The 25174-nt window shown below is 57.4% G+C and overlaps 1 protein-coding gene across 1 annotated transcript; it reads right to left on the reverse strand.

Moving 5' to 3' along the window:
- Nucleotides 1–16186: 16186 nt before the first annotated feature.
- MCL1 (MCL1 apoptosis regulator, BCL2 family member) lies at nt 16187–21150 on the reverse strand. The gene is made up of 3 exons (XM_068415183.1): nt 20509–21150; nt 18398–18645; nt 16187–17900 (listed from the first exon to the last, which is right to left on the reverse strand). Exons 1-3 carry the CDS (start codon nt 21143–21145, stop codon nt 17784–17786), a joined length of 1002 nt encoding a protein of 333 aa, XP_068271284.1. The 5' UTR covers nt 21146–21150; the 3' UTR covers nt 16187–17783.
- Between the last annotated feature and the right edge of the window lie 4024 nt (nt 21151–25174).

Consider the following 25174-nt stretch of genomic DNA (forward strand, 5'->3'; position numbering starts at 1 on the left):
CCATGTAAACCCGATACAACAGCCATCGGCTGCAAGGCAGAGAGGGGGAATTGAAAAATAGGGAAAGGGAGCCCAGAGAGAGAGGTAGAGGGGAAAAAAATAGTGATGGGCTACAGGCCAGAGAGGCGAAGGGACAGGGAACCAGACAGATGGAGAAAAACAAAGAATATGGATGGGCCACAGGGCAGAGAGGGAGGAATTTAAAAAGGGGACAGCGAGGTGGAGAGAGAGAGACTGAGAAATGCCAAAAAAACTCAATGAGCTAAAGGGGAGAGACAGAGGAATTAAGAATAGGGCCAGGGAACCAGACAGAGAACAGTGAAGAGAAAATGGGCTATGGGTCAGAGAGGGAAAAAATTAAAACGTAGGGACAGGGACCTGGAACAAGAGATTCTGAGAAAGAAAAATTATATCTAGTATACAGGGCAGAGAGGAATTAAAAAATAGGGACATGGAGCCAGACAGAGAATTGGGGCGGGGAGAAGGGTGGGAATTGTGAAGGTCTAAAGGGCAGATGGGGAGGAATTTAAAAAAATGGGATAGGTAGACAGATAGATAGATGGAGAAAGACAAAACTAGTGATGGGCTGCAGGACAGAGACAAGATGAAAAAAAGGGGGACAGGGAACAGGACAGAAGCACAGAGAGAAAGAGAAAACAACAGAGAAAGAGGGGGACCAGGAGAACAAGAGAGGAAGAGGTGCGGGGAAGCGAAAAAAATGACAGCAGTGAGTGAAAGAGAAGAGAGGGGCGGGGAGGGACCGGGATGTAGAAGAGGGGCAACACGGCCCCAAGGGTCCAGGACTCACCACAGCTCCTGCTCTCGGAGCTGCTGGGAGAATCTGACAGTTTGGACTTGTCTGTCTCTCTCTCTTCCTTCTCTGTAGCTCTGGTCACTTGACTGTCATCCACCTAAGAGAACAGATGGGTGTCGTACAGCTCTTACATGAGGCTCCCAGACACACAGCCTCACACGTGCCCATGGCCGTACCGTGCTTTTGGTTACGCATACAGACCCTGCCGTGCACACTGGCAATGGGATCCACTGAGGACCACACTGAGGGATCCCTCCTCACCCGGAGAGGCAGGTTGTCCTGTCTGCAGCTGGAGGCACCTGCTGGCTGGATCCCCTTTATTTTATTCTTCAGCTGCTTTATTTTTTTTCTGGCCTCTCCAGCTTCAGCCGCGGCAGCTCCTGCCCGCAGCCAGTAAGTGCTCCAGCTGTCCCTTTTGGCCCATGCCACCAGGAGCATGAGGCCAAAGATAATCCACACAAACCTGAGCCAGATGCAGCCAACAATATCCCCACAGAGGAACTGACAACTGAGTCCTCAGTGCTGCCTCAGGGAGAGGGAAAGAACCCCATCCTTCTGCAGGAGCTTCTGGAGATACCGCTCCATCCCTGAACTGATGCTAATGGCACCTGCATTTATGGAGAATAAAGCATATTCAAGGACCAGCTCACTGCCCTGAGGACAGGGCTTGGGGGAAATCTGTGGCTATGGGACAGGCTTCAGGGGAGGTGCTGGAGCTGGGGGCAGCTGCATGGGGTGAGCAGGGCTGGAGGAGTTTTGTTGAGTTGGGGAGGCACCCAGTGCCTTTTCCAGGGGGTGAGAAAGCCTCCAGGTACCCAGAGGGGTGGGGGCAGCCATCTCATGCCCCTCTTCCTGCTTCCTCAGAAGCAAACACAGCCATGAGTGCAAGGGAGACAGCAAGAGTTTATTCACTAATGCACGTAAGTCCCGGGAGTGAGTCTGCTCTGCGGCTCAGTGCCTGTACAACTTACTCTTCCCCTGGGACACCTCAGCAGTCGTTACCGGACCAGCAGATACAGAGAACAAAAATACAGAGAAGGGGAGCAGGACAGAAGAACAGAAAGAGAAAAATAAATTGAGAGAGAAGGACTGAGGAGCAGAGAAAGAAAGACACAGGGAAAAGGACAGTGAGACAGAGAAATCAATAAAAAAGGGATGAGGAGCCCTGCAGGGACATGGTAGAAGAAAAACAGGGTCAGGGAGCAGGACAGAGGAGGGCGACCAAGCTGGTGAAGGGTCTGGAGGGTCTGACCTACGAGGAATGGCTGAGGGAGCCGGGGTTGTTTAGTCTGGAGAAGAGGAGGCTCAGAGGTGACCTTAGTGCAGTCTACAACTACCTGAAGGGAGGTTGTAGTGAAGTGGGAGTCGGCCTCTTCTCCCGGGCAACTAGCAATAGGACAAGAGGACACAGCCTCAAGCTTCGGCAGGGGAGGTTCAGGTTGGACATTAGGAAGAATTTCTTTTCAGAAAGGGTTATTAGACATTGGAATGGGCTGCCCAGGGAGGTGGTGGAGTCACCATCTCTGGAGGTGTTGAAGAAAAGAATGGACATGGCACTTAGTGCCCTGGTCTAGTTGACATGGTGGTGTCAGGGCGATGGTTGGACTCTTCCAACCTCATTGATTCTGTGATTCTGTGACAGAGGGAAAGAGAGAGAAAATGATGAGCAGGGAACAGAACAGAGAGACTGAGAGAGAAATTGAATGAGAGGAATAGAGAAGGTGGAAGGGAGAGAAAAAGACAGGGAACAAGCCAGAAGGATTGAGGGGGGGAAAGAGAGAAACAGATCAAAGAGATGGAGAAACAAAAAACAGCACTGGGCTGCAGGATGAGAAAAAAGGCCAGGGAGCAGGACAGAGGGGGAGAGTGAGACAGCGAGCTGGGCAGGGGGATATAGCGAGAAATGATGGGGCAGGCAGTGGTATGGAGATACATGGAGAAAAAGTTAGGGGGAGGATGGAAGAATAAAAGGGACAGGGAGGAGGGCAAAGATGGAGAAAAAAACATTAGAGACACAGAGAGGAGAGTGACAGGACCGAGGCAGAGAGATGGAGAAAGAAAACAAAGACAGTGATGGGTAGCAGGCCAGAGGGACAGGGAAAGACAGAAGGAAGGAGAGAGGGATAACAGGTGAGGGACAGGGAGCCAGAAAGTGAGATACTGTGAAAGAGAGAGGGACAGGGAGCAGGACTCTGGGATAGAGAGCAGAGAGCAACAGAGAGAGAGAGAGAGGTGGAGCACGAGAGAAAAAACAGGGACAGAGTGCGGGACAGAAAGGTGAACCAATAAATAATAGGGACAGAGAGCAGGACAGAGGGTCAGAGAGAGTAAGAGATGGACAGGAAAGAGGACAGGGACAGTGAGATACAGAATGAAAAAAAACAGCTACAGTGAGCAAAGACAAAAGGATAGAGAGAGAAAAGGAGGGAGAAGGACAGGAATGCAGGGACATGGAGCAGCACACACAGACACAGAGAGGAAAAGAATTTCAGGGAACAGGACAAAGAAACCGTGAGGAAAAAATAGACGGATGCAGATCAGGACAAAGAGATGGAAAAGGAAAAAACAGCGCTGGGCTGCAGGACAGAGGATTAAAAAAAAGAGGGAGAGGGAGCAGGACAAAAGTGCAGAGAGAAAAAAAGGGAGTGGTAGAACAAGAGAGAGAGAAAGAGAGGCAGAGGGAGCACGTCGCCTCGCTTGCACGCTACGCTGCTGCACCGCGCTGTTGGTGACATACAGACCCTGCGGCGCACGCGGCCGGCCTGGCCTGCTGCGGGCCGCGAAGAGGGACCCTTCCTCACGGAGCGGCAGGCGCTCTCTTGCCTGCAGCGGGAGGCAGCTGCCGGCCAGCCGGCCTTTGGTTTCTTCTTTACCTTTCTCTGGCCTCTCCAGCTCCTGTCCACAGCCAGTGAGTGTCCAGCTGTCCCTTTTCGCCCCCATGCCACGAGGACAGCAACGCCAGGCAGAGACAAGCCTGAGGCGGGTGCAGTCAATGGTTCAACAAGGCTCGGTGTCGGGTCCTGCACTCGGGACACAACAACCCCACGCACCGCTACAGCCCGGGGGAAGAGGGGCTGGAACAGGCGCTGGCCGAGGGCCTCGCTCCGCTCACCGACCGCGGCGGGCCGTGCTGCTCCGGGGCACGGCGCATGCGCGGACGGCGCGGCGGAGGGGCCAGGGCCGCCCGCGAACCCCGGCGCTGCAGCACCGAACTCCGGTCGCCGGGCGGCGGCAGCACGTTAATTATTATTGTCGGAGCATCGGCAGGAGGAGCAGCGGCGGGTCCTTCACCCACAGCTGAACTTTCACCCACGGCGGATCCCTCAGCGGTGACCGATCCCTCAGCCCAGTTTACACCATCCCCAGACGGTAACTCCTTACGGGGAGTTGGCCTAAACCAGACCAATTTTCCTTCCAGTGATTTTTACTTTGAGCTACCTTTCTTCTAGGTAACTGCACTTTCTGAAAGTAACTGCATGTTTTGCAGACAGTGTCTGCTTCTAGGACTGATAACGCTCCAAGTTTGTAGTTATCACTGAGGCACCGGTAGGGATGTTATGCAGAAAGGCTCTTGCTGTACTTATTCCTACAGAAACCAAGGTCACTGCTGAATTCCTCACTGCTTACGAGTGAAGAGCAGCAGGAGGGTCGCCCCTGCAGGGAGGAGCGGACAGGGCAGGTGACCCAAAACTGGCCAACGAAGGTACTCCATCCCATACACGTCATTCTCAGTGTAAAGCGGGGGGATCACGAGGGTCTGGGCCCCCTACTTTTCTCCTTCTCGCCCCCTTCTGCTATGGCCGGTGTCCCAAGAGGACTCTGTCCGCTGCCCCCGATCCCAATCTGTGCATCCCTGAATCCAGTTCCCGTCCGTCGCGGGGCCCAGCCTGGGCCTTCCCAGAGCCTGTCTGCAGTGCTGGTGGTGATGTGACCGACATCAGGGGAGCACAATCTTGGTTTTGTATATATTTGTGTATATTTAATTATTTCCATTATTATTATAATTATTATACTCTCTTTCATTATTACAGTTTATTAAAACTGTTTTAACTTTCCAACCCATTAAGTCTCTCTCCCTTTTCTCTTTTCCTTCCCCTTCTGGGGGAGGGAGGAGGGTTAATAGAGAGCGTCTGCCACAGGTTTAATAGCCAGCCCAGCTTTAAACCGTGACAGAGTACAGGGCTTACATTACCTTTCTCTGCCCTTTTCCCACTCGCAGCCCAGGCAGTAATTAATATTCATTGCCTCTGTACCAAAAAGCATCAAGCAGCTCCAGCACTTCAGTCCTTTGCTTTAAAAGTCTGGTGGTTGTTTCTGTCCATGTACCCCATCCCATGACCATGAGAAGAAGCAGGAACAGGGTTTTTTTTTTCCCCCAGAGTAAGCCCCAGGGATTGCTGTATCCATCTGCATGTGGCACCAGGGCTGTGGGAGTGACAGCAGCATGTCAATAGATGCTGGCGAGAGATTTTTAAAAAAATAAGTCAACACAGATGACATCGAGAAGGCAGGAGAGACTGAAAGCTGCTTTTGGTGAGAAGAGCAGCTATAGAATCACAGAATTGTTTTGGTTGGAAAGACCTGTAAGATCATCGAGTCCAACCATTAGCATTTAGCTGGAAACAGTGGGGCCGAGCAGACCAGATGCAAGTGGCTGATGTGCAAATGAGGGATACGCTGGTGATCCTTGGGCTTTGTTGTGTTGTTTGCACCTTTCCTCACCTCTGTGCTATCAATAATCTGCTCTCCTAATCCTACATGCACACAAAGCTTCCTGTGCAGGGCTCGTCATTTAGATAAGAGACACGGCCTGATGCCCTCCACGCTGTCCTTCAGCGTACAAAGCAATTAGACGTGAAGCAGGGAAAGCAATGAGGCATGTTGGGATATTGGATGTCCTCAGCAGATGACAGCAGAGCCCTGGAGGTTCCGTCCTTGCTCTGTACCCGAGCATAGCTTTGCACTCCTTGCTGCTCCCGCCAGCGAGCATCGCAGTCGCACGTTGCTGCCTGCAACACGCAGTAGAATCACAGACCGATAGAATCATTTTGGTTGGAAAGGACCTTTAAGATCATTAAGTCCAACCGTTAACCCAGCACTGCCAAGGTCACCACTTGATGATCTCCAGAGGTCCCTTCCAACCCCTAACATTCTAGCCCAGGTCCCTCAGCACCACATCTACACGGCTTTTAAATCCCCCCAGGGATGGGGACTCCACCACTGCCCTGGGCAGCCTGTGCCAGTGCTTGACAGCCCTTTCAGGGAAGAAATTTTTCCTGATCTCCAGCCTAAACCTCCCCTGGGGCAACTTGAGGCCATTTACTTACAGTACTTAGTAGGCTGGATGGGCTGTTCTGCCAATGTGTCGGGTGAGCAGCTCGACAGCAGTTTCTTTGGCTGCTTAATTCACCTCCTTAAAACACTTCAACACTCAGTTTCTTTAATTCACCCCCCCTCTAAATATCTCCTGGCCTGCAAGCCATTTTCAGCTAGCAACACAGCTGAAGTACAGTGCTGGTAGGAATCTAGCTGTCATCTTGCTTTGATGTCAAAAAACTTTTGTAACTTGAACCCCTGATTGTTTTGGCATCAAGACTGCAAGGCAAGAAATAACGCCTCTACTTGAACAAACAAGACACCTGCCAAATAGCTGTGCAGAGTGATACGTGGCTGCCTGTGACCAACACCTTTTTCTGCTAAAACCTGAGCATGGTTCCCTTGTGACGAGCCATTGGCAGGGCAGAACATACCTCAGATTTCACAGAATCCCAGCCTGGGTGGGGCTGGAAGGCACCTCTGGGGATCCCCCAGCCCAACCCCTGCCCAAGCAGGGTCACCCAGAGCACGTTGCACAGGGTCAGTCCAGGCGGGTTTGAATATCTCCAGAGAAGGAGACTCCCCCTCCCTGGGCAGCCTGTGCCTGGGCTCTGGCACCCTCACAGCAAAGAAGTTTTTCCTCACATTCACACGGAACTTCCCATGTTTCAGTCTGTGCCCGTTGCCCCTTGTCCTGGCGCTGGGCACCACTGAGAAGAGTCTGGCCCATCCCCTTGACACCCGCCCCGAAGGTATTTGTGAGCATTGATAAGATCCCCCCTCAGTCTGCTCTTCTCCAGCTGAACAGCCCCAGCTCCCTCAGCCTCTCCTTGTAGCAGAGATGCTCCAGCCCTCTGACCATCTCCGTACCCCTCCGCTGGACTCTCTCCAGTAGCTCCTTGTCTTTCTTGAACTGGGGGGCCCAGAACTGCACACAGTTACTGCAGGTGTGGCCTCACCAGGGCAGTATAGAGGGGGAGGAGAACCTCCCTGGACCTGCTGCCCACAGTTTCCCTGCACCGGGTCCCCAGAGAGCAGTGTCTTAGACTGGAGCACGCAGCAGCCTGTTGTCATCCCAGCCCCTTGGCCTTGGTGGCTGCCTGTAGCAGCGGCAGAACTGCTGCTGCCCAAAGGGGGAAGGAATGACTTGGTGTAAAGCTCTCCAGGCTGCCTGTGTCCCGTGCAGAGTCGATGACCGCGGCAACCTATACACAGGGCCAAGCTACCAACCTGAGCAGGAGTCCCAGGGTGTAGCAGTTGCTGCAATGACCATATCTCCCAGCCTAGCTAGACAGAGCAAAAGGCGAGAGAAAGGGGACTGCTGGGTCCCTGGAGAGACAGGATTGCTGGAGGTTGTGGCGTGGCTGTTTTGCTCTTTGGCAGAATTACTTCCCAGAGGTTGGGAGACAGGTATGTTTGTATGGCATGAGTACTGCTGCTTACAGAGCAAAAGGCACTCTAAAGCAGCAGTGAAGAACAAGCATGGCTTGTCAAGGTGGTAGGAATAACATGGAGAGCCTAAAACACCAGCCAGGCAGGGCTTGCAACTAACCTTGTGTCGTGGTTTAACCCCAGCCGGCAACTAAGCACCACCCAACTGCTCACTCGCTCCCTCTGCGGTGGGATGGGGGAGAGAATCGGAAGGGCGAAAGTGAGAGAACTCATGGGCTGAGATAAAAAGTTTAATAATTAAACAGAAACAACAACAAATTGTAAGGAAAAGAGGAAAAAAAAAAGAAAGAAAAATAAAACCCAAGAAAAACAAGTGATGCAAATGAAGACAATTGCTCACCACCAGCCAACGGGTGCCCAGCCAGCCCCCGAGCAGCAGTCACCCACCAACCTCCCCCCCAGTTTTATTGCTGAGCACAATGTCATATGGTCTGGAACATCCCTTGGGTCAGTTGGGGTCAGCTGTCCCAGCTGTGTCCCCTCTCAACTTTCTGTGCAGCCCAGTGTGGAATAGGGGGTTGGAGGGGCGAGAGGAGGGAGAGGGGACAAAAGACAGGAGGGCAGGGGATGTAGGGGGGTGTCACACAGGAAAAAAACCTCACATGGGGAAAAACTCGCATGGGGTACATTTCGGTAGAAAGCATTTGAGGGACAGAGGGACATGTGGCAGGGGACAGAGGGACACAGGGAGGGGGGTGGGACAGGGAGACAGACATGGACGGGGGAAGAGATGGACGGAGGTGGAGAGGGACAGACCCGGGGTGGGGGGAGACTGGGGGCACATCTTGTCGGATGGACCTTTTGGGACTGCATCACCTCTAAAGCTGCAGGCGGGAAGAGACAATCATCCCACCCCACCCCGGCTGTGCAGGGCCAAGACCCCAAGATGGCTGTGGGGAGTGTCCTAGAGCCAGGCTGGGGGTTGTGACCGGGCAGGTCTTTTCCTGGTGGTGGGCAGGTGCCGGGTTTCCTGCGCTGGTGTTGGTAGCACAGACCCAGCTCAGACATCATACAGACCCCCTCACCCTCTCCGTCCTGCAGCTCCCACCAGATGAGACCCTGGGAAGATGGAGGGCCCAAAGACACAGGAATTTCTTATGTTCAGTGGAAACATATAAAACCCAAGACTGCCTTTTAGTTAGTGATGAAAAGGAGCAGTGACATCTGCCACCACGGTGGGTCTCAGGTCCGGAGATGGAACGTTGCTCTGCCCAAGGCGTATCATGCAGTGATGCCAGCACCGAAGATGTGCCCACCCCCACCGCCCCCCCCATCCCATCCCATCCCATCCCATCCCATCCCATCCCATCCCATCCCCAGCACTGCATGGGCAGCAGTTCCCCCTCGCACACCGTGTATGACAGGACCCAGAGGATCAGCCAGTGTGAAAGAGACACCAAGAGCAGCAGCTGAAAGATGCCCTGGAAAGAGGGATGCATTTTGCAGAGGAGGGGAGGCAAAAGCCCCCAAAGCCCGTCTTGCAACACCCCAAACCCAACAGAATTGCCTTCATTAACCCCACAGAAGCTGCATTTCATAGAAACACAGAATCATAGAACCGTTTTGGTTGGGAAGGACCTTTAAGATCATCAAGTCCAACCGTTAACCCAGCACTGCCAAGGCCACCACTAACCCATGGCCCTCAGCACCACATCTACACGGCTTTTAAATCCCCCCAGGGATGGGGACTCCACCACTGCCCTGGGCAGCCTGTTCCAATGCTTCATAACCCTTTCAGTGATGAAATTGTTCCTGATCTCCAATCTAAACCTCCCCTGGGGCAACTTGAGGCCGTTTCCTCTTGTTCTATCACTTGTTACCTGGGAGAAGAGACCGACCCCACAGGTGTGTTAGTCCCAAGGCAGGATGAGTAGGTCCACCGGAAAGCCTAGAGGTCCTGGGGCAGGGGGATAGAAGGGCTCACCCCTGGGTCATATCACTCACCACAGGAGTCAGGGTGATGTGGGTGCTGCGTGCGGAGCCAGGGCTCTGGCACTCATTCTGCCCGTCTGTTTTTGCCTGACATTTCTGATCCCGTAGTGCCCATGTCTGTAGGTGCCAAGAGCTTGCCATTGTACCAAGCCATGGGGTGTTGCCACAGTGAGTGGGAGCCCCAGCACCTAAAGGTCATGCTGTCTCCTGGAAGTATCATGCTCCAGGGTGGGTCCAGGGTCAGCAGTTTTGAATATCTCCAGAGAAGGAGACTCCCCACCCTCCCTGGGCAGCCTGTGCCCGGGCTCTGGCACCCTCACAGCAAACAAGTTTTTCCTCATTTTCACATGGAACTTCCCGTGTTTCAGTCTGTGCCTGTTGCCCCTTGTCCTGGCGCTGGGCACCACTGAGAAGAGTCTGGCCCATCCCCTTGACACCCGCCCCGAAGGTATTTGTGAGCATTGAGAAGATCCCCCCTCAGTCTGCTCTTCTCCAGCTGAACAGCCCCAGCTCCCTCAGCCTCTCCTCGTAGCAGAGATGCTCCAGCCCTCTGACCATCTCCGTACCCCTCCGCTGGACTCTCTCCAGTAGCTCCTTGTCTTTCTTGAACTGGGGGGCCCAGAACTACACACAGTTACTCCATGGTAGTGTAGAGAGGGAGGAGAACGTCCCCTCAACCTGCTGCCCACACTCTTCCTCATGTACCCCAGGACACCATTTGCCTTCTTGGCCTCAAGGGCACATTGTTGGCTCATGGGGAACTTGTTGTCCACCAGAACTCCCAGGTCCTTCTCTGCAGAGCTGCTTTCCAGCAGGTCAACCCCCAACCTGTACTGTTGGGGAAAGCAGTTCATTAAATGCAATAGCAGCATTATTAGCAGAAATTATGTGCTTTAGTTTCCTGTTGAAGAAACCAAACGCTATGCGGTTGCAATTCATTTCTAGCAGGACCAGACGTACTTCCTGACTTCTACCAGAGCTAACGTTCTGGACAGGACTGAATGACAAAGCAGAACTAGATCCCACACAAATCCCTTCTCAAACATATCTCCGGTTGCCAAGTGAATTATTTACTGTAAATCACCAGACTCTGAGTCACCGAGACTCCTCGATGGTCTCTAACTCCCTTAATGGAAACAGACGAGGCCCAAAGCATAGAAAACACCCAAAAAGCATGGAAATACAAGAAATGCATCTTGCACGAGCACTACAAAGGCAAGAGAAGGTTCTCACCTTCTCTGAAAAACCCAAGAGGAGATCTGAGCTGACAAGAGGTATCTTTGGGGTACCAGGGACTGAACAGAAACATACCATAAGCCATAGAAATAAAAAGACTGCTCTGGAGCACAAAGATGGCTTTGGAAAAGTTCTGACAGAACAGGAGACATCGTTACAAGGATTAGGGAGGTCCTGAGGAGGCCAGAGAGACCAAAGAAGTCCTGGGGACACAATGAGGAACTCAAAAGGGAATTGAACAGTGTACAAATGCCCTTGGGGCCGGGAACCAAATGGAGACATGCCAAAGGGATGAGAGGGCAAAAAGTCCAGCCTGGGGTTCTGAGAAAAAAGGGGTGAACGTGCCCTCCCAAGCTAAAATAGGGCACTGGGGATGTCTCAGGAGAGCTCAGCAGAGGGGTCTTGAGGTGGGCAGAGAGACCAAAGAAGCCTCAGAGACAACAATGAGGAGCTCTGAAGGGCAGGGGCCAAATGGAGGTACCCTAAATGGCAAGGAGGGGACTGCACAGAAGAATCCTCGATAGCATAGAGGACAAAATGCATGTTCTTGGCCTCAAAGAAGGCATGAGGAATGGTTCTGAGGGAGCAAGAGGGCTCCAAAGTGCACTACAGAGATGAGAGAGGGCTGTGGTGCCCAAGGAAGGTCTCAGGAGGCATCGTGAAAGACGTTCCCTACGGCTTTTGCCGGGTTTGCCAAAGCCTGCGAGGGGCCCTGCTTCCCTCCAGAGAGCCCCAGGGCTTTCGCTGGCCTTTGCCAGGGTCTGCAAGGGTCCCTGCTGCCTTCGAGAGGTCCACAGGGCTTTTGCCAGGGTTTGCCATGGCCCTCAAAGGGCCTTGCTGTCTTCCAGAGGACCTCAGGGCTTTCACCGGGCTTTGCCAACACCCAGGCTGGGTGTGGGGTGCTCGGAGGCGGTTGTGTGGCTGGGTGCAGGGTGTGAGGCTTGGGGCTGGGCTGGGTGCAGGGGGCTGGGTTTGGGGCTGGGTGTGAGTTGGTGCTGAGTTGAGTACAGTGCTGGGTGTAGGTGGGTGCAAGGTGGGGGTGGAGGGGGTGCAGGCTGGGGGCAGGGGGAGTGCCGGGGCGGTGCCGGGTGGGTGTAGGGTGGCTGTGGGGATTGCGGGTGGGCACAGGGGCTTAGCTGTCATGGTGCCCTGCAGCACTCAGCCGAGCGCAGGCCAGGGGTGCAGCACAGGGCGGTGGTGTGCCTGGCTGGGGGTGCCAAGGGGACACTGGTGGGGACACCAGAGCGGCTGAACACAGCATGCTGGAGCAGCCCCCAGCCGTGCGCCACCCCCCCACCTCTCGAGCTGGTTCATCACCACCTGGAGCCCCTGAGTCCCTGTGCCTGGCCTTGGTGTGCCCAGTGTCCCCCACTCACCATGGATCACTGGCCATGGGGTCCCTCCTGTGTCCCCCATCCCCATATACCCCAAACCATCGGGTCACCCCTGTGTCCCCAGTCCCACTGGTCCCTGGTTATGGGGTGCCCCATCCCCTCTCACCCCACCCCATACTCAGTGCAGTCCCCATGTCCCCACAGTGCTCCCAAGTGCGCTGGAGGACACCCAGGCATGGGACACACAGTGCCTGACCCCTAAGAAGACCCTCAGCACCCTCTGTGCCCCCCATCTCAAAACCAGCACCAAGCATTCCTGCAACACCCACCCCTGCGCCCTGGAGCTCGGTAAGGGGCTGGGGCAGGAGCGGGGCCGGGGCACCAGGACACCGGGGTCCCCAGTGCCCCATCCCTCACTTTCCCCCCACCAACAGACCACAGTTGCAGGGACACGTACCCCAACCGTGCGGTGGTGGTCCAGGCCTGCTTCTGCGCCTGCCCACAACCCACCACTGCCACCCCCAGCCCATAGGCCCCCTGGGACCCCATGGCCACCCCTGACCCGCAGGACGCCTAGGCGGGGGACAGCAGCCACATGGGGCAAATTAATTTGGCGTCGCATCTGCTTCCCGCAGGGACGTGAGGGGACGGGCCACGCATACCCCCATCAGGGGCTGTGCTGCTCCACAGCCTGTCCCACGTCCCCGCAGGCACTGTCCTGCCTGGGGACACCCCAGTGTCCTGCCTGTTCCCTGTACTGCTCCTGGGGACGCGTGTGTTGATGCACGGGTCACCCCCAGCCCCAGCGGGGTGTGGGGCTGCGGCTGAGCCAAGTGGGACAGGGCCATCCAGAGGCGCTGGCCGTGGGGCTGTGAGCAGCACGCCAGACATGGGGCTGTGGCCTGGGTGCTGGCCGTGGGGCTGGGTGCTGCCGGAACACCGTGTCCTCCCAGCACATTCCTGCCTGAGTCATTACCAGCTCCTGCCTGGGCAGGTCCTGGCCACAGCCCCACAGCAGCCCCACGCTGGCGCCACGCAAGGCCCACACCAGCCCCACTGCACCCCACGCCCTGCAGCAGGGCCAGCCCCACACCCTGCAGCGGGGCCACCCCACGCCCTGCAGCAGGGCCAGCCCCACACACACGCACTCCAACCCTGCCCCGATCAGTGCACATACACACGTACAAATGCCCACAGCCCTACTCATCCCTTTGCCCCCCCCACCTTGCAAACCCTATAACTGCCGAGCCCCACCCGTAACCTGCACACCCCCTCTGCCCTATACACCCCCCTGCATCCTGCCCTCCCCAAAGCCCCACAAACACCCCTGTATCCCACACTCGCACTGTTTATGCCCCCATACCTCGACTCACACCCCCTACACCCCTCACAACCCCCGTGCCGCGGGGGGGCTGAAGCATCCAGGCGAGGAGGAGGAGGGCGGCCTTCGTCGGGGCAGCCTCCTGCCCAGGGCCAGGCCTGTGAGCCGGGGAAGGCAGGGGGGGGGACACGTGTCTGCCACCGCCCCGGTGTCACCCCAAGGCCGGGGAGGGGGATGGGCTGCACCGGAGGCCGGGGTTCCTGGAAGAGGCCCACGTGACTTCCCCATCTGCTATTAGCGGCCCTTGTTGCTGGGCAGAGCTGCGCCCGACAGGCCGGAACCCAAGGGTGCACCCCGACACCCGGCCCCGGCACCCTGAGAGGGGCCGGAGGGGGTGGGGGCAGCGTGGCCTGACCCCTGGGATAGGAACCCACTGGCCCTTCCCTGGGGGGACGGGAGGGGACCCCAAGCGACCACCCACCCTGCCGCTGGGAGCTGGGGGGGCTGAGGCCTGACAGGCTCATTACAGGACTGCAGTGACACCCCCCCACCCCCAGACCACCAAATACTTGTCATCTCAGCCCAAATGAGTCACCCACCCCCATGCCCGGTGGTCTCCCCCCCACAGGGACAATCCCAGGGAGCTTGGGGAAGGGTGGGGGGGCACACTGATAACCCCATCACCATCTCTGTGGGGTGGCAGCGCTGCTCCAGGAAGCCCCTCTCCCTCCAAAGCCCCTTCGCTTTAAGGACCTGTCCCTGGGGGGTTCCTGTCCATGGAGGGGGGTCCTGTCCCCTGCCCAGTCCCCCTGACTCAACTCCCAGGGGCTCCTCATGGATCCAGCTCTGCACTGGCCCCCCCTGCAAGACACTGGCTTGGGGGGGGGGGGGGGGGCAGGGCTGCACCGCCCTGCCCCACAGAAACAAGGGGGCAGTGTCCCCCCCCAGGGCAGGTTGTGAGGGGAAGCACTGTGCCAGCAAGATGGGGGGCAGCCACCAAGCAGCCCCCCAACCTCCTGGAACCCCCCCAGAAAGGGACACATTTGGGGCAAAAACCCCACGTGCTCCCGTCATGAGAAATAACATGAAATATTATCCGAGCCCCCAACACAGAACTGGGGCCACTGAGCCAGAAATGGGCAAGAATTGGGGTTTTTTTGCCCAGCCAGGGGATTTTTGGCATTTGCATGTGCCCCCCCCACCCACTGGTTTCACACAGATCCTGGTTCAGCCCCACTGGGTGCACAGGAGGCAGGAGGAGGGGACGGGGCTGCTTTTCCAACTCTTCCCCTCCCACCACGGGGCGACACCCAAAAGCCCAACTGACAGCGAGAAACACCCCCTTGCCCTCTTTCCCAGGGGTGCCATGCGAAGGGGGACCCCAAATCAGCCAGGCTGGGTGCTGAAGACACCCCAAACCTGCAATGCCCCCCGCCCTGCACACCATCAGACACAGCAGCTGCTTTAATTCCCCACCCCACACCCCCCCCCCCCGCCCCCGCCCTCAGTCTCTTATTTACTACACAAAAGTTTCAGAGAAACTTTTTTCTGCGAAAAGCCGTCGCTGGAGCGGAAGAGGAAGCCCTGGTTTATCGGCACCCAGCCAGGCATTATCGGGGCGCTGCGGCTTCCGGGAAGCACCAGCAGCCCCGACCCCCTCCCAGCCCGCCAGCACCTTTGCATATTTCCATAGCAAAGGCCCAGCTTTGCATGAGGGCCCCGCCATACCCCAAGGGGACTGAACAGGCCCAAAATAGCCTGCAAAGACACAGCATTTGAAAAAAAAAAAGCAAAAACCACACAAACAAAAAAACACAAAACAACAAAAAACCCACACCAAAAAAAACCATTTTGCAATATCTGCACAGCAGGGCTGAGCTGGCAGCTTGTTTTCAGTAGCAAGGGCCTTGCCAGCACCGCAGGAAGCTGTTGCCTCTCCCCTGCAGTAAAGCTTGACAGCACATGAGGCTGGAGCCACCAGCACATTTTTGGGGTAGGGAAGTGCTTTGCCCCCTCAGGAGGGGGATTTTCCAGCCAAGGCTCTCACAGCTGAGCTGGTCCTGGCAGGAGGAAGCTCTTCACCAAACCACTGCCCAAGCAAGTTCTGCACGTAACCGGGCTGTGCCTTCCAGCCCCAGGCAGGCTGCGTGCTTCCTCCATCCCCAACCTGCAGGAATCGAAACTTGGGGGCTGCAGGGCAGGGAGCGGTCCAGGGTCCCCCTAAAAAGCCCTCCTTGGCACCTGCAACGCCAGCTTGCTCTGCCCAGGCCGAGGAGGGACAAGAGTAATGCTAGACAACCGAAGCCACACAGAGTGCATCTCCCCCGTGGAAGGAGCATGGCTCACCCAGGGGCTCCAGGAAGAGTCCCCTCCTCTCCTTGGTGCTGCAGGCCCCTGCCTTGCTGACACAGAGGGTGACAAACCCCAGCCACCAAGCACATGCACCCAGAGAGCCGCAGCACCCTTCAGGGTGCCGCAAGAAAAGCTGTTTCAGAGCGCGCAGGCACTGAGCACAAGCAGCCTCACGGACTTTCCCCACCCACGTACATGGTGAAGGAGAAGAGCGTCTCAGCAGGGAGCAGCTCTGGGGAGCCCCGGCGGGCGACACAAGACACCCAGAGCAGTTTTCCACAGCCCGCAGAGGCTTTCTAATAAGCAAGAGGCCGTGGGGTGCCCCACAGGCAGCATCTGTGCGAACAGGCCCACACCAGCAAAGCAGAGCAGAAGCATTTAGCACATCAGCATCTCGTTACAGGAAACGGCAAGTTTTATACTAGAGGATTGAGAACGAAGACATTTATTGACAAAATGAAGTGCTTGTTCAGCAAACAAGCATGCCTGACAATAGCACCATCTTTCAGCTCTCCACTTGGGTTTCCATCAGGCATCACTCAGGCTGCAGGCCAAGCACTGTGGACAAGGATGTTCCTCGCTGTGCGAACCAACCGATCCACGGTTGGAGGGCACGAGGCGGACGAGCACTGCAAGCCCACCAGAAGCAATGTGACCAGCTGGGGATCAGGGATCGAGCCCAGGGCCGGCACTGACGGACTTGGACAAGCCGCAGATCCGAGCCGACGAGTTTTATTCTGCTCCCGAACATTAACATTCAAACATCAGCTTCATGGCTTAGAGGATCAAAATGAAGGGAAGACAAGGAAGCGACTGATACCAACTTCCACAGCTCCCCACCCACCAGAAGGGCTAGAATAACCAAAAAGATTAAAATAAACAGAAACATCAACTGTTGCCAGCAAGCCGTGGGCACAATGAGAGTCCACCAGGCCCCTGATCCTTGTTGCACTCCCTGGCAATGTCGCTCAAGTACATCAGAGAAAGGCTCACTTGGAGTCGAGGCAGGAGAAGGCTTCGCCACAAAAATGCTACTTCACATGAGGAATGGTACAGTGAACCCATAAGCAGTTCTACCACATTCAGCATTCCTCCTTTTTGTATCATTAGCTCTGTAAAAATGTACATATTCTACAGATCTATAGGTATTTACAGGTTCTTTGCAGTCTCCCCACCCTGTGTGGGGTTTTACATGCTTACAAATGCACCCCCCATTTTTAAACTGCCTGTGTGTGGTGAGTCGCATCGGCGTAGCCGACATCAGCCAGACTGGCCAACGCAGCCGTGCCGCAGCTGGCTGTGGTTACTGCCCTGAGCCCCGCCTCACCCCTCCGCCCCGACACTCCTCTGCCTGCTGTGACCTGGCTGAAGCCCTGCTGGGAGGGAAGGGCCACGCAGGGCTCCAGCGCCCCGTGTTCTGGCAGCAGGTGGCACGTCTCGGCTGCTGGCGTGGCTCTGCCGCTTCTGGAGGGCGGATGCGTGCAGAGCCAGCACACCTGGGGGCAGGCACAGGCTCGCACAACATCCGGCATTCAAACGTTTCTGCTCCAACAGAAAAGCCACAAGTTTAGGCAGGACACCAGCAGCAGAAGATGCTATTTCCAGAAACCCACAACCACAACCCCGAAAACATCTGCTCCACACACAGCTGCCGTGCCAAGCCCAGGAGGCTTCAGTCCAGACAAGAGCTGCTGGTGCTCACTCGCTTGCTGCTAAGCAGATCAGTTCCCTCTGGCATAAAACTGAAGCAGTCCACTTGAGCTTTCTGTCATCATCCTCCTGAAGGAAGCGGAATATCAATTCTTCCACTTTCTGTTCCCAAAGCAAGAAATCCTCATCGGTACCCACAATCTGACCAGAACACGCCTTCCTTCTTAGGAAAGAATTGCTCAGGGGATGGCTAGAGATTCTCCTTGGGGCACTTAAGTCCAGCTTCATAAGTACTCGTAGGAGGAAGCGATCACCTCGCCAGCCCCAAACAGAGCCGGTCCACCCAGAGTTTTGTCCCTCTGCAGCATACCCTGGCTCACCGGATCATGTAGGCCAAGCTCGCTCCCAGTCCAGCCACGCCTGCAAACGCCATCAGTACGTTTCTGATGCTGCCTTCTAGGTCCTCGACTCTGAAGAAGTCGACAAAGCCCTCCTAGGAGAAAGAAGGGAAAGTCATGTCCCCGGCAGCCACCCTTCTTTGGCAGGAAGGCATGGAAAGCCTTTTTCCCCAGGAGAGCAGGCTGGGGTACAGCCTGCCCAGCACATCCCCGGGGTGTGCACCCCCACACTCATTACAGCCACAGCCTGCTCTGCAGAGGCAGCAGTCAGGAGGCAACACCAAAGCAGCTGTGGACCAGCTTCAAGCAAGCTCAGCACACCTGGGACTGACTCAGCTTTGGGAATGCTGCCCCCTCCATGCTGGGCAGGGGCACATTTTTAGGTCAAGACTGCTTCAGGCAGCTCATTGTAAGGAGCTCCTGAAACACCAGAACTCCAGCTGGATGTTTCAGACTGTGGTTTTAACTGGAACAGTGAGTCATCTCTGCGCTTTGCTGACACACGTGGTTGGCAGCGAGCAGGTCACAGAAATAGGAAAAGACTGGACTGTTCTGAAAAAGCTCGCAGTGTTCAGGACAGGCAGTGACTCACCCAGCCTCCCTGGCTCACGAGCCACTCGCGCTTAGATGAGACGAGCGCGTCCGTGATGATCCCTGCCAGCGAGCTGATGCACTTCTCCTGCTTTATGCTCTTCAGGTGTTTCGCAACAAAGGCACCGAATGAGATGAGCGTCACGACTCGACCCCAGTTTGTTACTCCATCACTGAACATGTGGGCAGCCACTTCACACACCGACTGCAGATCTTCCTCTTTCTGGATTTCCAGCTTCCGGAGCATTCCTGCAAGAGATGCTGGTTTAGAGGCAGGCACACACATGACATCGAATATCCCCAAGGCCACCAGTGAGAAGATGCAGCCCTCACACTCCAGGTACAAAAGCTGTAAGAGTCACTGCCAAGTGTCAGTGGTGGAGAGCAAGCACCTGCCTGCTTCTGCAGAGGGCTCTGCTGCTCACATTCACCTGGGGCAGACAAAAAACAGCCCACAACCCATTTCTAGTTCCTCCTCCCACCTCGGGCACAGCTGCTGTCTCTGTGCACGTCATGCTCCCCTATCTCACAAGGGCTTTAAAGCTCCACCACATCAGAACCACAGCACAGAAGTGGGTTTGCAGCCTGGCACGAACCCTGCCCCTCAAGTCGAAACACAGGACAGTCACCTACAGCCAGGTAGATACGTCATCATTTCATTAATGTGCTTTTAGTGACTGGAACAACAGAATTCCCCAGTTTGACCTGCAGTGCCCCTTCATGAATAAGCAAACAAGACAAGCCTTTATGAAACTGAAAGGCGTTGCTTGTTGTTGCTCAAACTAACAGGAAGCCTTCCCGAAGCCAGTTCCTTTTCTGCACACACGAAGGTAACCGTCCCGACGGAAGCCTCAGACACCAACAACAGCTTGTGCTGGTCTGAACATTCCTCCCAAGCACGGCTCGTTCAATAAGGACATCTATGAATTTGGCCAGGGTAAGTGAACCCACAGTCTTTTGCATCAGCACAGCTAAGGACACAAGGAAGAAACTGAAGCCCTTTGCATTAAAAAAAAAAAAAACCCACAAAAAAAAAAACCCAAAAAAACACAACACCAAAAAAATGGAACATCTTCCTGCAAGAAGGAAGGCGTTTCACCACACACTGTCTCAGAAGGAAATGCAGACACTACCCTTCTGTGCCAGGCACCATCCTGATCTGGGATCAGACACTGAATGGTTTACTGAAAGCAGTCCCAGCAGGAGCCCCGAGGCCAGGAGCTCGGCCCCACCACCCTGACAGCTCAGACCAGCCCCAAAACAGCTCATTTCCGAGTTACACGAAACCAGGTCAAAACAGTCGGTTCTCACTTCCAGTCTGTTCCCAGTACACTCTGCAGTGAGGACACCTGCTCATCCAAGCCCAGGCACTGGGGTTCCAGTTTCTGTGGCTGTTCTAGGGCTCATCAGAAGTGGGCAAAATACATTAAAATACCTATAACCTGATCACATTGTCCAGGAGAATTTCTCCCCTGGAAACACTGTTCCACCCAGGCCAGGGGTGTGAGGAGTTTAAATTCCTTAGCTAACTAATCTTTGAACGCTTGGGATTATTTGCATATAGTCATGCTGAGCAAAGCAGGACGCAAGGAGGAACTGGGGCTAATCTGTAACTACATTATCTCCTCTGCACACGTTACCAGCAGTTTTTCCACCCTCCAATCGAACAAAGTTCAGTTTCATTTTTAATCACTTCTCAGCTGTTTTAACTCCCTTGAAACCAGGGCTACAGCCCACCCGGTCGAGGGCTCAGGCACCCCCCTCCTCCTCTTGCTAGGGGGAGTGGAGGTGGCGCAGAGGCCTTGCTCCAGCCCCAAGGGCCTGCTCCGGCCTAGGCCTCTCCCAGCCCCTGCCATGCAGCAGCCCACCCACCTTGCGAGCCCACACGTACTGCAGAGGGAGCAGACATGGCGGCAGGATCTCCCGGGCACCCACGTCCCTGGGCCCCACTCCTCCAGGGACAACCCCCCAAAACCCCACACTGGATGGCAAGTGGGTCCCAGGCACCCCCGTGGCCTCCCGCCCAGGTGGGCCCACAGCAGGGCCCAAGGCGCCCCCACCCCACACACCCCCCGTTCCCCGCCCCCCGGGGAGGAGCCGGCCGCCACCCACCCTGGAAGGCCAGCTCGTGTTTCTGCATGACGCCGTCGCCGACCCTCCGCAGCGTCTCCAGCGCCTTCTCCATCACGGCATCGCCCGATCCACCGGGCCGGCCCGGCCCGCCCAGCAACCCCGGGAAAAGCTTCTTCACGCCGGGCTCGGCCTCGCCCGCCGCCTCCCGCAAGTAGCGGCTAATGAGCTCCAGCGAGTCCTGCCGCAGCCCATCGGGCTGCTCCGGGGACCCGGGCGGCGTCCCGGGCAGCGAGTCCCCCACGGGGCCGCGCTCGGCCTCGGGCTCGCAGCCGTCCAGCTCCTCCTCGGGGCTCCACAGCGCGCCCGGCCGCGCCGCGGGGGGCAGCGCCGCGCGGGGGTCCGCGCCGCAGCCAATCAGCGTGCGGGGGGCCACGGCCGGGCCAATCAGCGTGCGGGGTACCTCAGGGCGGCCGGCGGCGGCCCAGGCCCCCGCGGAGCCAATGAGGGCCCGGGGTACCTCAGCGGCGGCGGCCGCGCCGGGGGCTGCTCCTGCTGCTGCTCCTGCGGCGGGCGGCGGCGGGGCCGGGCCCCCCCCCGGCGAGGCGGGAGCCAGGGCCGGGCCGCCGCCGCAGTAGAGGTTGAAGCCGATGACAGCGTTCCGCTTCACGGCAAACATGGCGCCCAGCGCGGAGAGCTGCGCGGGCGGGCGCGGCGCTGCCGCTTATATGGCGCCGGTGACGCGAGCGCGGGGCGCGGCGGGGGCGGGGCGAGGCCGCGCCGGTTCCGCTTCCGGCGCCGCTTCCGGCCTGGCCCCGCTGGGGGACCGGTGATATGGGGGCGGGGGTCACGCCTCGCCTGGCCGGGGCTTTTTGGGGTGAAAAAGGGCGAAAGAGCCGCCGCCTCCGCGGAGAGGCGTGTGTCCCCCACCCCCTGGGCCCCGTCTGGGCCTTGCTGCGGCCCCACGGCACCGACGCCCTCCCCCCAGGCCCCACACCGGGAACACACACCGCCCCCCCCCGTGCTGCCGGGCCCTGCTGCGGGCCCCGGCCCTTCTTGGTCCCGTGCAACAGCCCCTCAGCAGCGCAGGGCACTGCCGTGCTGGTACCTACCCCCCTCCTCCCCAGCACCAACAGGCCCTGCCATGCCGCCCTTCCAGCACCACGGGGTGCTGCAGTGGCCCCAATCCCCCTGGCAAAGCCGGGCCCCACCGCGCCCACCCCCAGCACAGAGCACACAGTCCTCGCAGCCATTTTCTGAGGCTCCGTGTTCTCAGCCCCTGTTCTCTTTCTCTTTTTTGCAAGACAAAGCATCCCCCGGCAAGGCCATGAGCATGCGGCCAGCAGGACTGAAACCCTGGCACGCACGGAGAGCCAGGATGGCCTTGCTGGAGTACACCGAAAGGGCTGCTTGGAAGTGGGGAGTGTGGTGTGCTCTGGTAAGACCCCCCCCTGCAGTCCTGTGTCCAGCTCTGGGGTCCTCAGCTCAGGAAAGTCAGGGACTTGTCAGAGCGGGTCCAGAGGAGGCCACAAAAATGGTCAGAGGGATGGAACAGCTCTGCTGTGTGGACAGGCTGAGAGAGTTGGGGTTGTTCAGCCTGGAGAAGAGAAGGCTCCGGGCAGGCCTTATTGCAGTCTTTAAGATGGGGACAGACTTTTTAGCAGGGCCTGTAGCAATAGGAGGAGGGGTAATGGTTTTAAACTAAAATAGATTTAGATTAGATGTAAGGAAGACATTTTTTACGCTGAGGGTTGTGAGACACTGGCACAGGTTGCCCAGAGATGTGGGAGATGCCCCATCCCTGGAGACATTCAAGGTCAGCTTGGACAGGGCTCTCAGCAACCTGATCTAGTCGAAGATGTCCCTGCTCACAGCAGGGGGGCTGGACTAGATGGTCTCTAAAAGTCCCTTCCCACCCAAACCATTCTGTGATTCTATGTTGCTTCCCACCCACTTGGCATTTTACCTGGATCTGTCTGGTTAAAGCCCTCTCCGACTTTGGCTCACTTAGCTGGACGTTCACGGGGAGCCGCCCTGTTTCCTCCACTCATCAGGGGGTTGCCTCACATCTCTCTGGTTACACAAAACCTCGTGTCCGCCGGCTCCGTGAGGGCTGTGGGGTCACAAAGCAGGACAGCACCCCGTGCCCTCTGGGCTGCGGGCAGGATCCAGCCGGGGGTGGGTTGGGAAAGGGCTGGTTGCGTGCCCCAGGAGGCCAGACCTACTCCACTGTCACCCATCGCCTGGGACACCCCGGGGCCACTTTGGCCTGTCTTGGCATCGCCAGGGCACCGGCTTTCAATTCCTTTTCCCTGGCCACAGGCCCCTCCTTCATCCCCTGGGACTGAGCCCGATACCCTCATAATCTGCCCTGGTTTGGGCAAAACTTGGCTGGGGAAGTAGCCACAGGGATCTGTGCTAATGCCGGGGCTGTGTCCTGGGCACTGCCAAAGGGCACCAAAAAACCCCACAGCAGCAGAGCCCCAGCCCCCACCTGGGAAGGTGACGTCAGCCCCAAGTCACCCGTCCGAGGCACCGCAGCATCACCGAACTGAGACATCATGAGAGCGAGTCACTGGGCCAGGGGGCACAGCAGGAGGGGGGGGGGGTCTGGTTTCCCCTCCTGGTGTGGGCAGCTGGGCTCACTGCTGAACCCCAAACAGCCCTGCAAAAGGGACCCTGGAAGCTCCCACCCACCCCAACAGCGGGGCCTTGAGTGTGGGCGATCCTGGTGCCTTGGGATTTGGGGGGTTGGGGGGAGCCCCAGACGTGGAGATAAAACTGAGAGATCACCAACACAGCTCCTCAAATGGGTCTTTCCGCTCCAGGGAGGCAGCGAGAACACAGGGAGCTGCCACCGAGGAGCAGCCCCTCTCTGGTGAGCATTTTTAGGGGCAGAAACTGCAGCAAACCCAAGCCTCTGTCACCGTCTGGAGCATCACTGTGCACTGACAGGAACAGCAAAGGAGGAAGCTGCAGTGAGCACAGGGTACAGCCCCGTCCCGAGTGCCCCAAAGGGCTCTTGCCCCAGATCTTGCAAGAAACACGGACGTGCATCCACCCCGGGTGCCCCTTCACCCCCTCACCAGCTCCTTTCCACCCCCACAAACCAGGGTGAGAGCATGACCGGGTTGCACTGGGGTCCAGCAAGACAAAACCCGGCCCCCTCAAAATCCTTCCCGTGGCCCCAAGGAATGTGTCCTTGACGGGAAGCGAATTCTTGGCACCCGGAGCAATAACAGAGGCGAGCTCAGCTTGGGGCAGCGCCCAGCACATATTTCCCAGGCAGTGCCAAGCTTTACAGCACAAACAAACACCAGCACATACTTGGCACCAGGCTGGAACAGCGCGTCCCTGTGCAAACACCCGGCCCTGGTCCCTGCTGTGGGGTGGGCTTGAGGGGCTGCGAAATGGCCAAGGGAGGAGGGTGGGAAAGATGCAGCGCAGCGTCATCAGGCAGCCCCAGGGAGGGTAAGTGGGTTCGTTTGAACAGTGGCTCACCCCGGTGACGCCATCATTTGGGCTGTTAAACTCTAGAAAGGAAAAGTGTGACGTCAAGGCTGTAAAACCCCGAAGTTAAAGCCTCCAGGATGGCTGCCAGTGGGGACAGAGGGAGGCACAGCGTGGGAGGACGTCACTGTGGGGCACCCCTGATCCCTGGCCTCAGGAGCCCCTGCCCACGGCATGGTGGGGGGAGGGTGGGCAGGGATTTGTTTTGAAGGTAGGAAGATAAAACCCCCCTTGGCCCTGCGCTCCCCCCCAAGTCTCTCAGCTGTGAGCCAAGGTTGCTGCTGGCCCCGCTTGGCCCCTGGCCCCTGTGGCCACACAATGGGATGGACCCCATGTCCCCCTGCCCCAGTCCATGCACATCAGATACACTCCTTGGCCCCCATGCACCCCTCACCCATCCAACACCCACCTTGGTGCCCCACACACACTCCAGAGCCCTACATATACCCCATGGCCCCATCACTGGGGGACAGCCCCATGGAGAACCCATCACCCACACCTACAGCCCGGGTTCAGCCCCACACACACCCCATAGGCCCCATCACCAGGGGACAGCCCTACGAACACCCCTCCGGTCCCACTGCCAGGGGCTGGCCCCCTGCACAGCCCATAGCCCCGTTGCTGGGGGACAGCCCCATTGATGGGGGACAGCACCATGCAAACCCAACAACCCCATCGCTGGGGGTCAGCTCTCCCTACACCCTGTATCTGGGGATGAACCCCACGTACAGCCCACGGCTCCACTGCTGGGGGACAGCCCCACACATGCCCCATAGCCCCCGCACAGCCCCCCCGAGAAGGGTACCACCCTGCTCACATATCCAGGGTGGTGGTGGGGTGTTGCACAGTGGTAGCTGAAATGAGCCCTGAAGGAGGAGGAGGAAGAAGGGGCAGGGATTTTGAGCAATGTCGCTAAGGCCCACCGGGGTCCCTCCCCATGCCCTCTCCCACCCGGTGCCCATCCCTGGGGTGCAGGAGCACGGCCACACCTGCCTTCCCCACCTCAATGAAACCCCGCATAGGCTCGGTGAGCCCAAGCCCTCCCTCTGTGCCCCATCGCACCCCACGGCTGCGCTCTGATGGCCTTGCTTGAGCCGCACAAGTCACTCAGACACCCCAACAGTTGGTGCTAAACGTCTTTCCTCCTGCTGGCTCACCCCAACAGCCCTGGGGGCACCAAGCCCCCCACCGCTACCAG

This window comes from Nyctibius grandis, chromosome 17, assembly GCF_013368605.1.
Source record: "Nyctibius grandis isolate bNycGra1 chromosome 17, bNycGra1.pri, whole genome shotgun sequence".
Classification (NCBI taxonomy): domain Eukaryota; kingdom Metazoa; phylum Chordata; class Aves; order Nyctibiiformes; family Nyctibiidae; genus Nyctibius; species Nyctibius grandis.

Excerpts from the sequence above, each read along its gene's own strand:
- MCL1 (XM_068415183.1), bottom strand. The coding sequence starts at position 21,145 with ATGTTTGCCGTGAAGCGGAACGCTGTCATCGGCTTCAACCTCTACTGC. Across the intron at positions 18,646-20,508 it reads ACACGAGCTGGCCTTCCAGG|GAATGCTCCGGAAGCTGGAA; the intron begins GTGGGTGGCGGC and ends CATCTCTTGCAG. Across the intron at positions 17,901-18,397 it reads TCGTGAGCCAGGGAGGCTGG|GAGGGCTTTGTCGACTTCTT; the intron begins GTGAGTCACTGC and ends TCTTTCTCCTAG.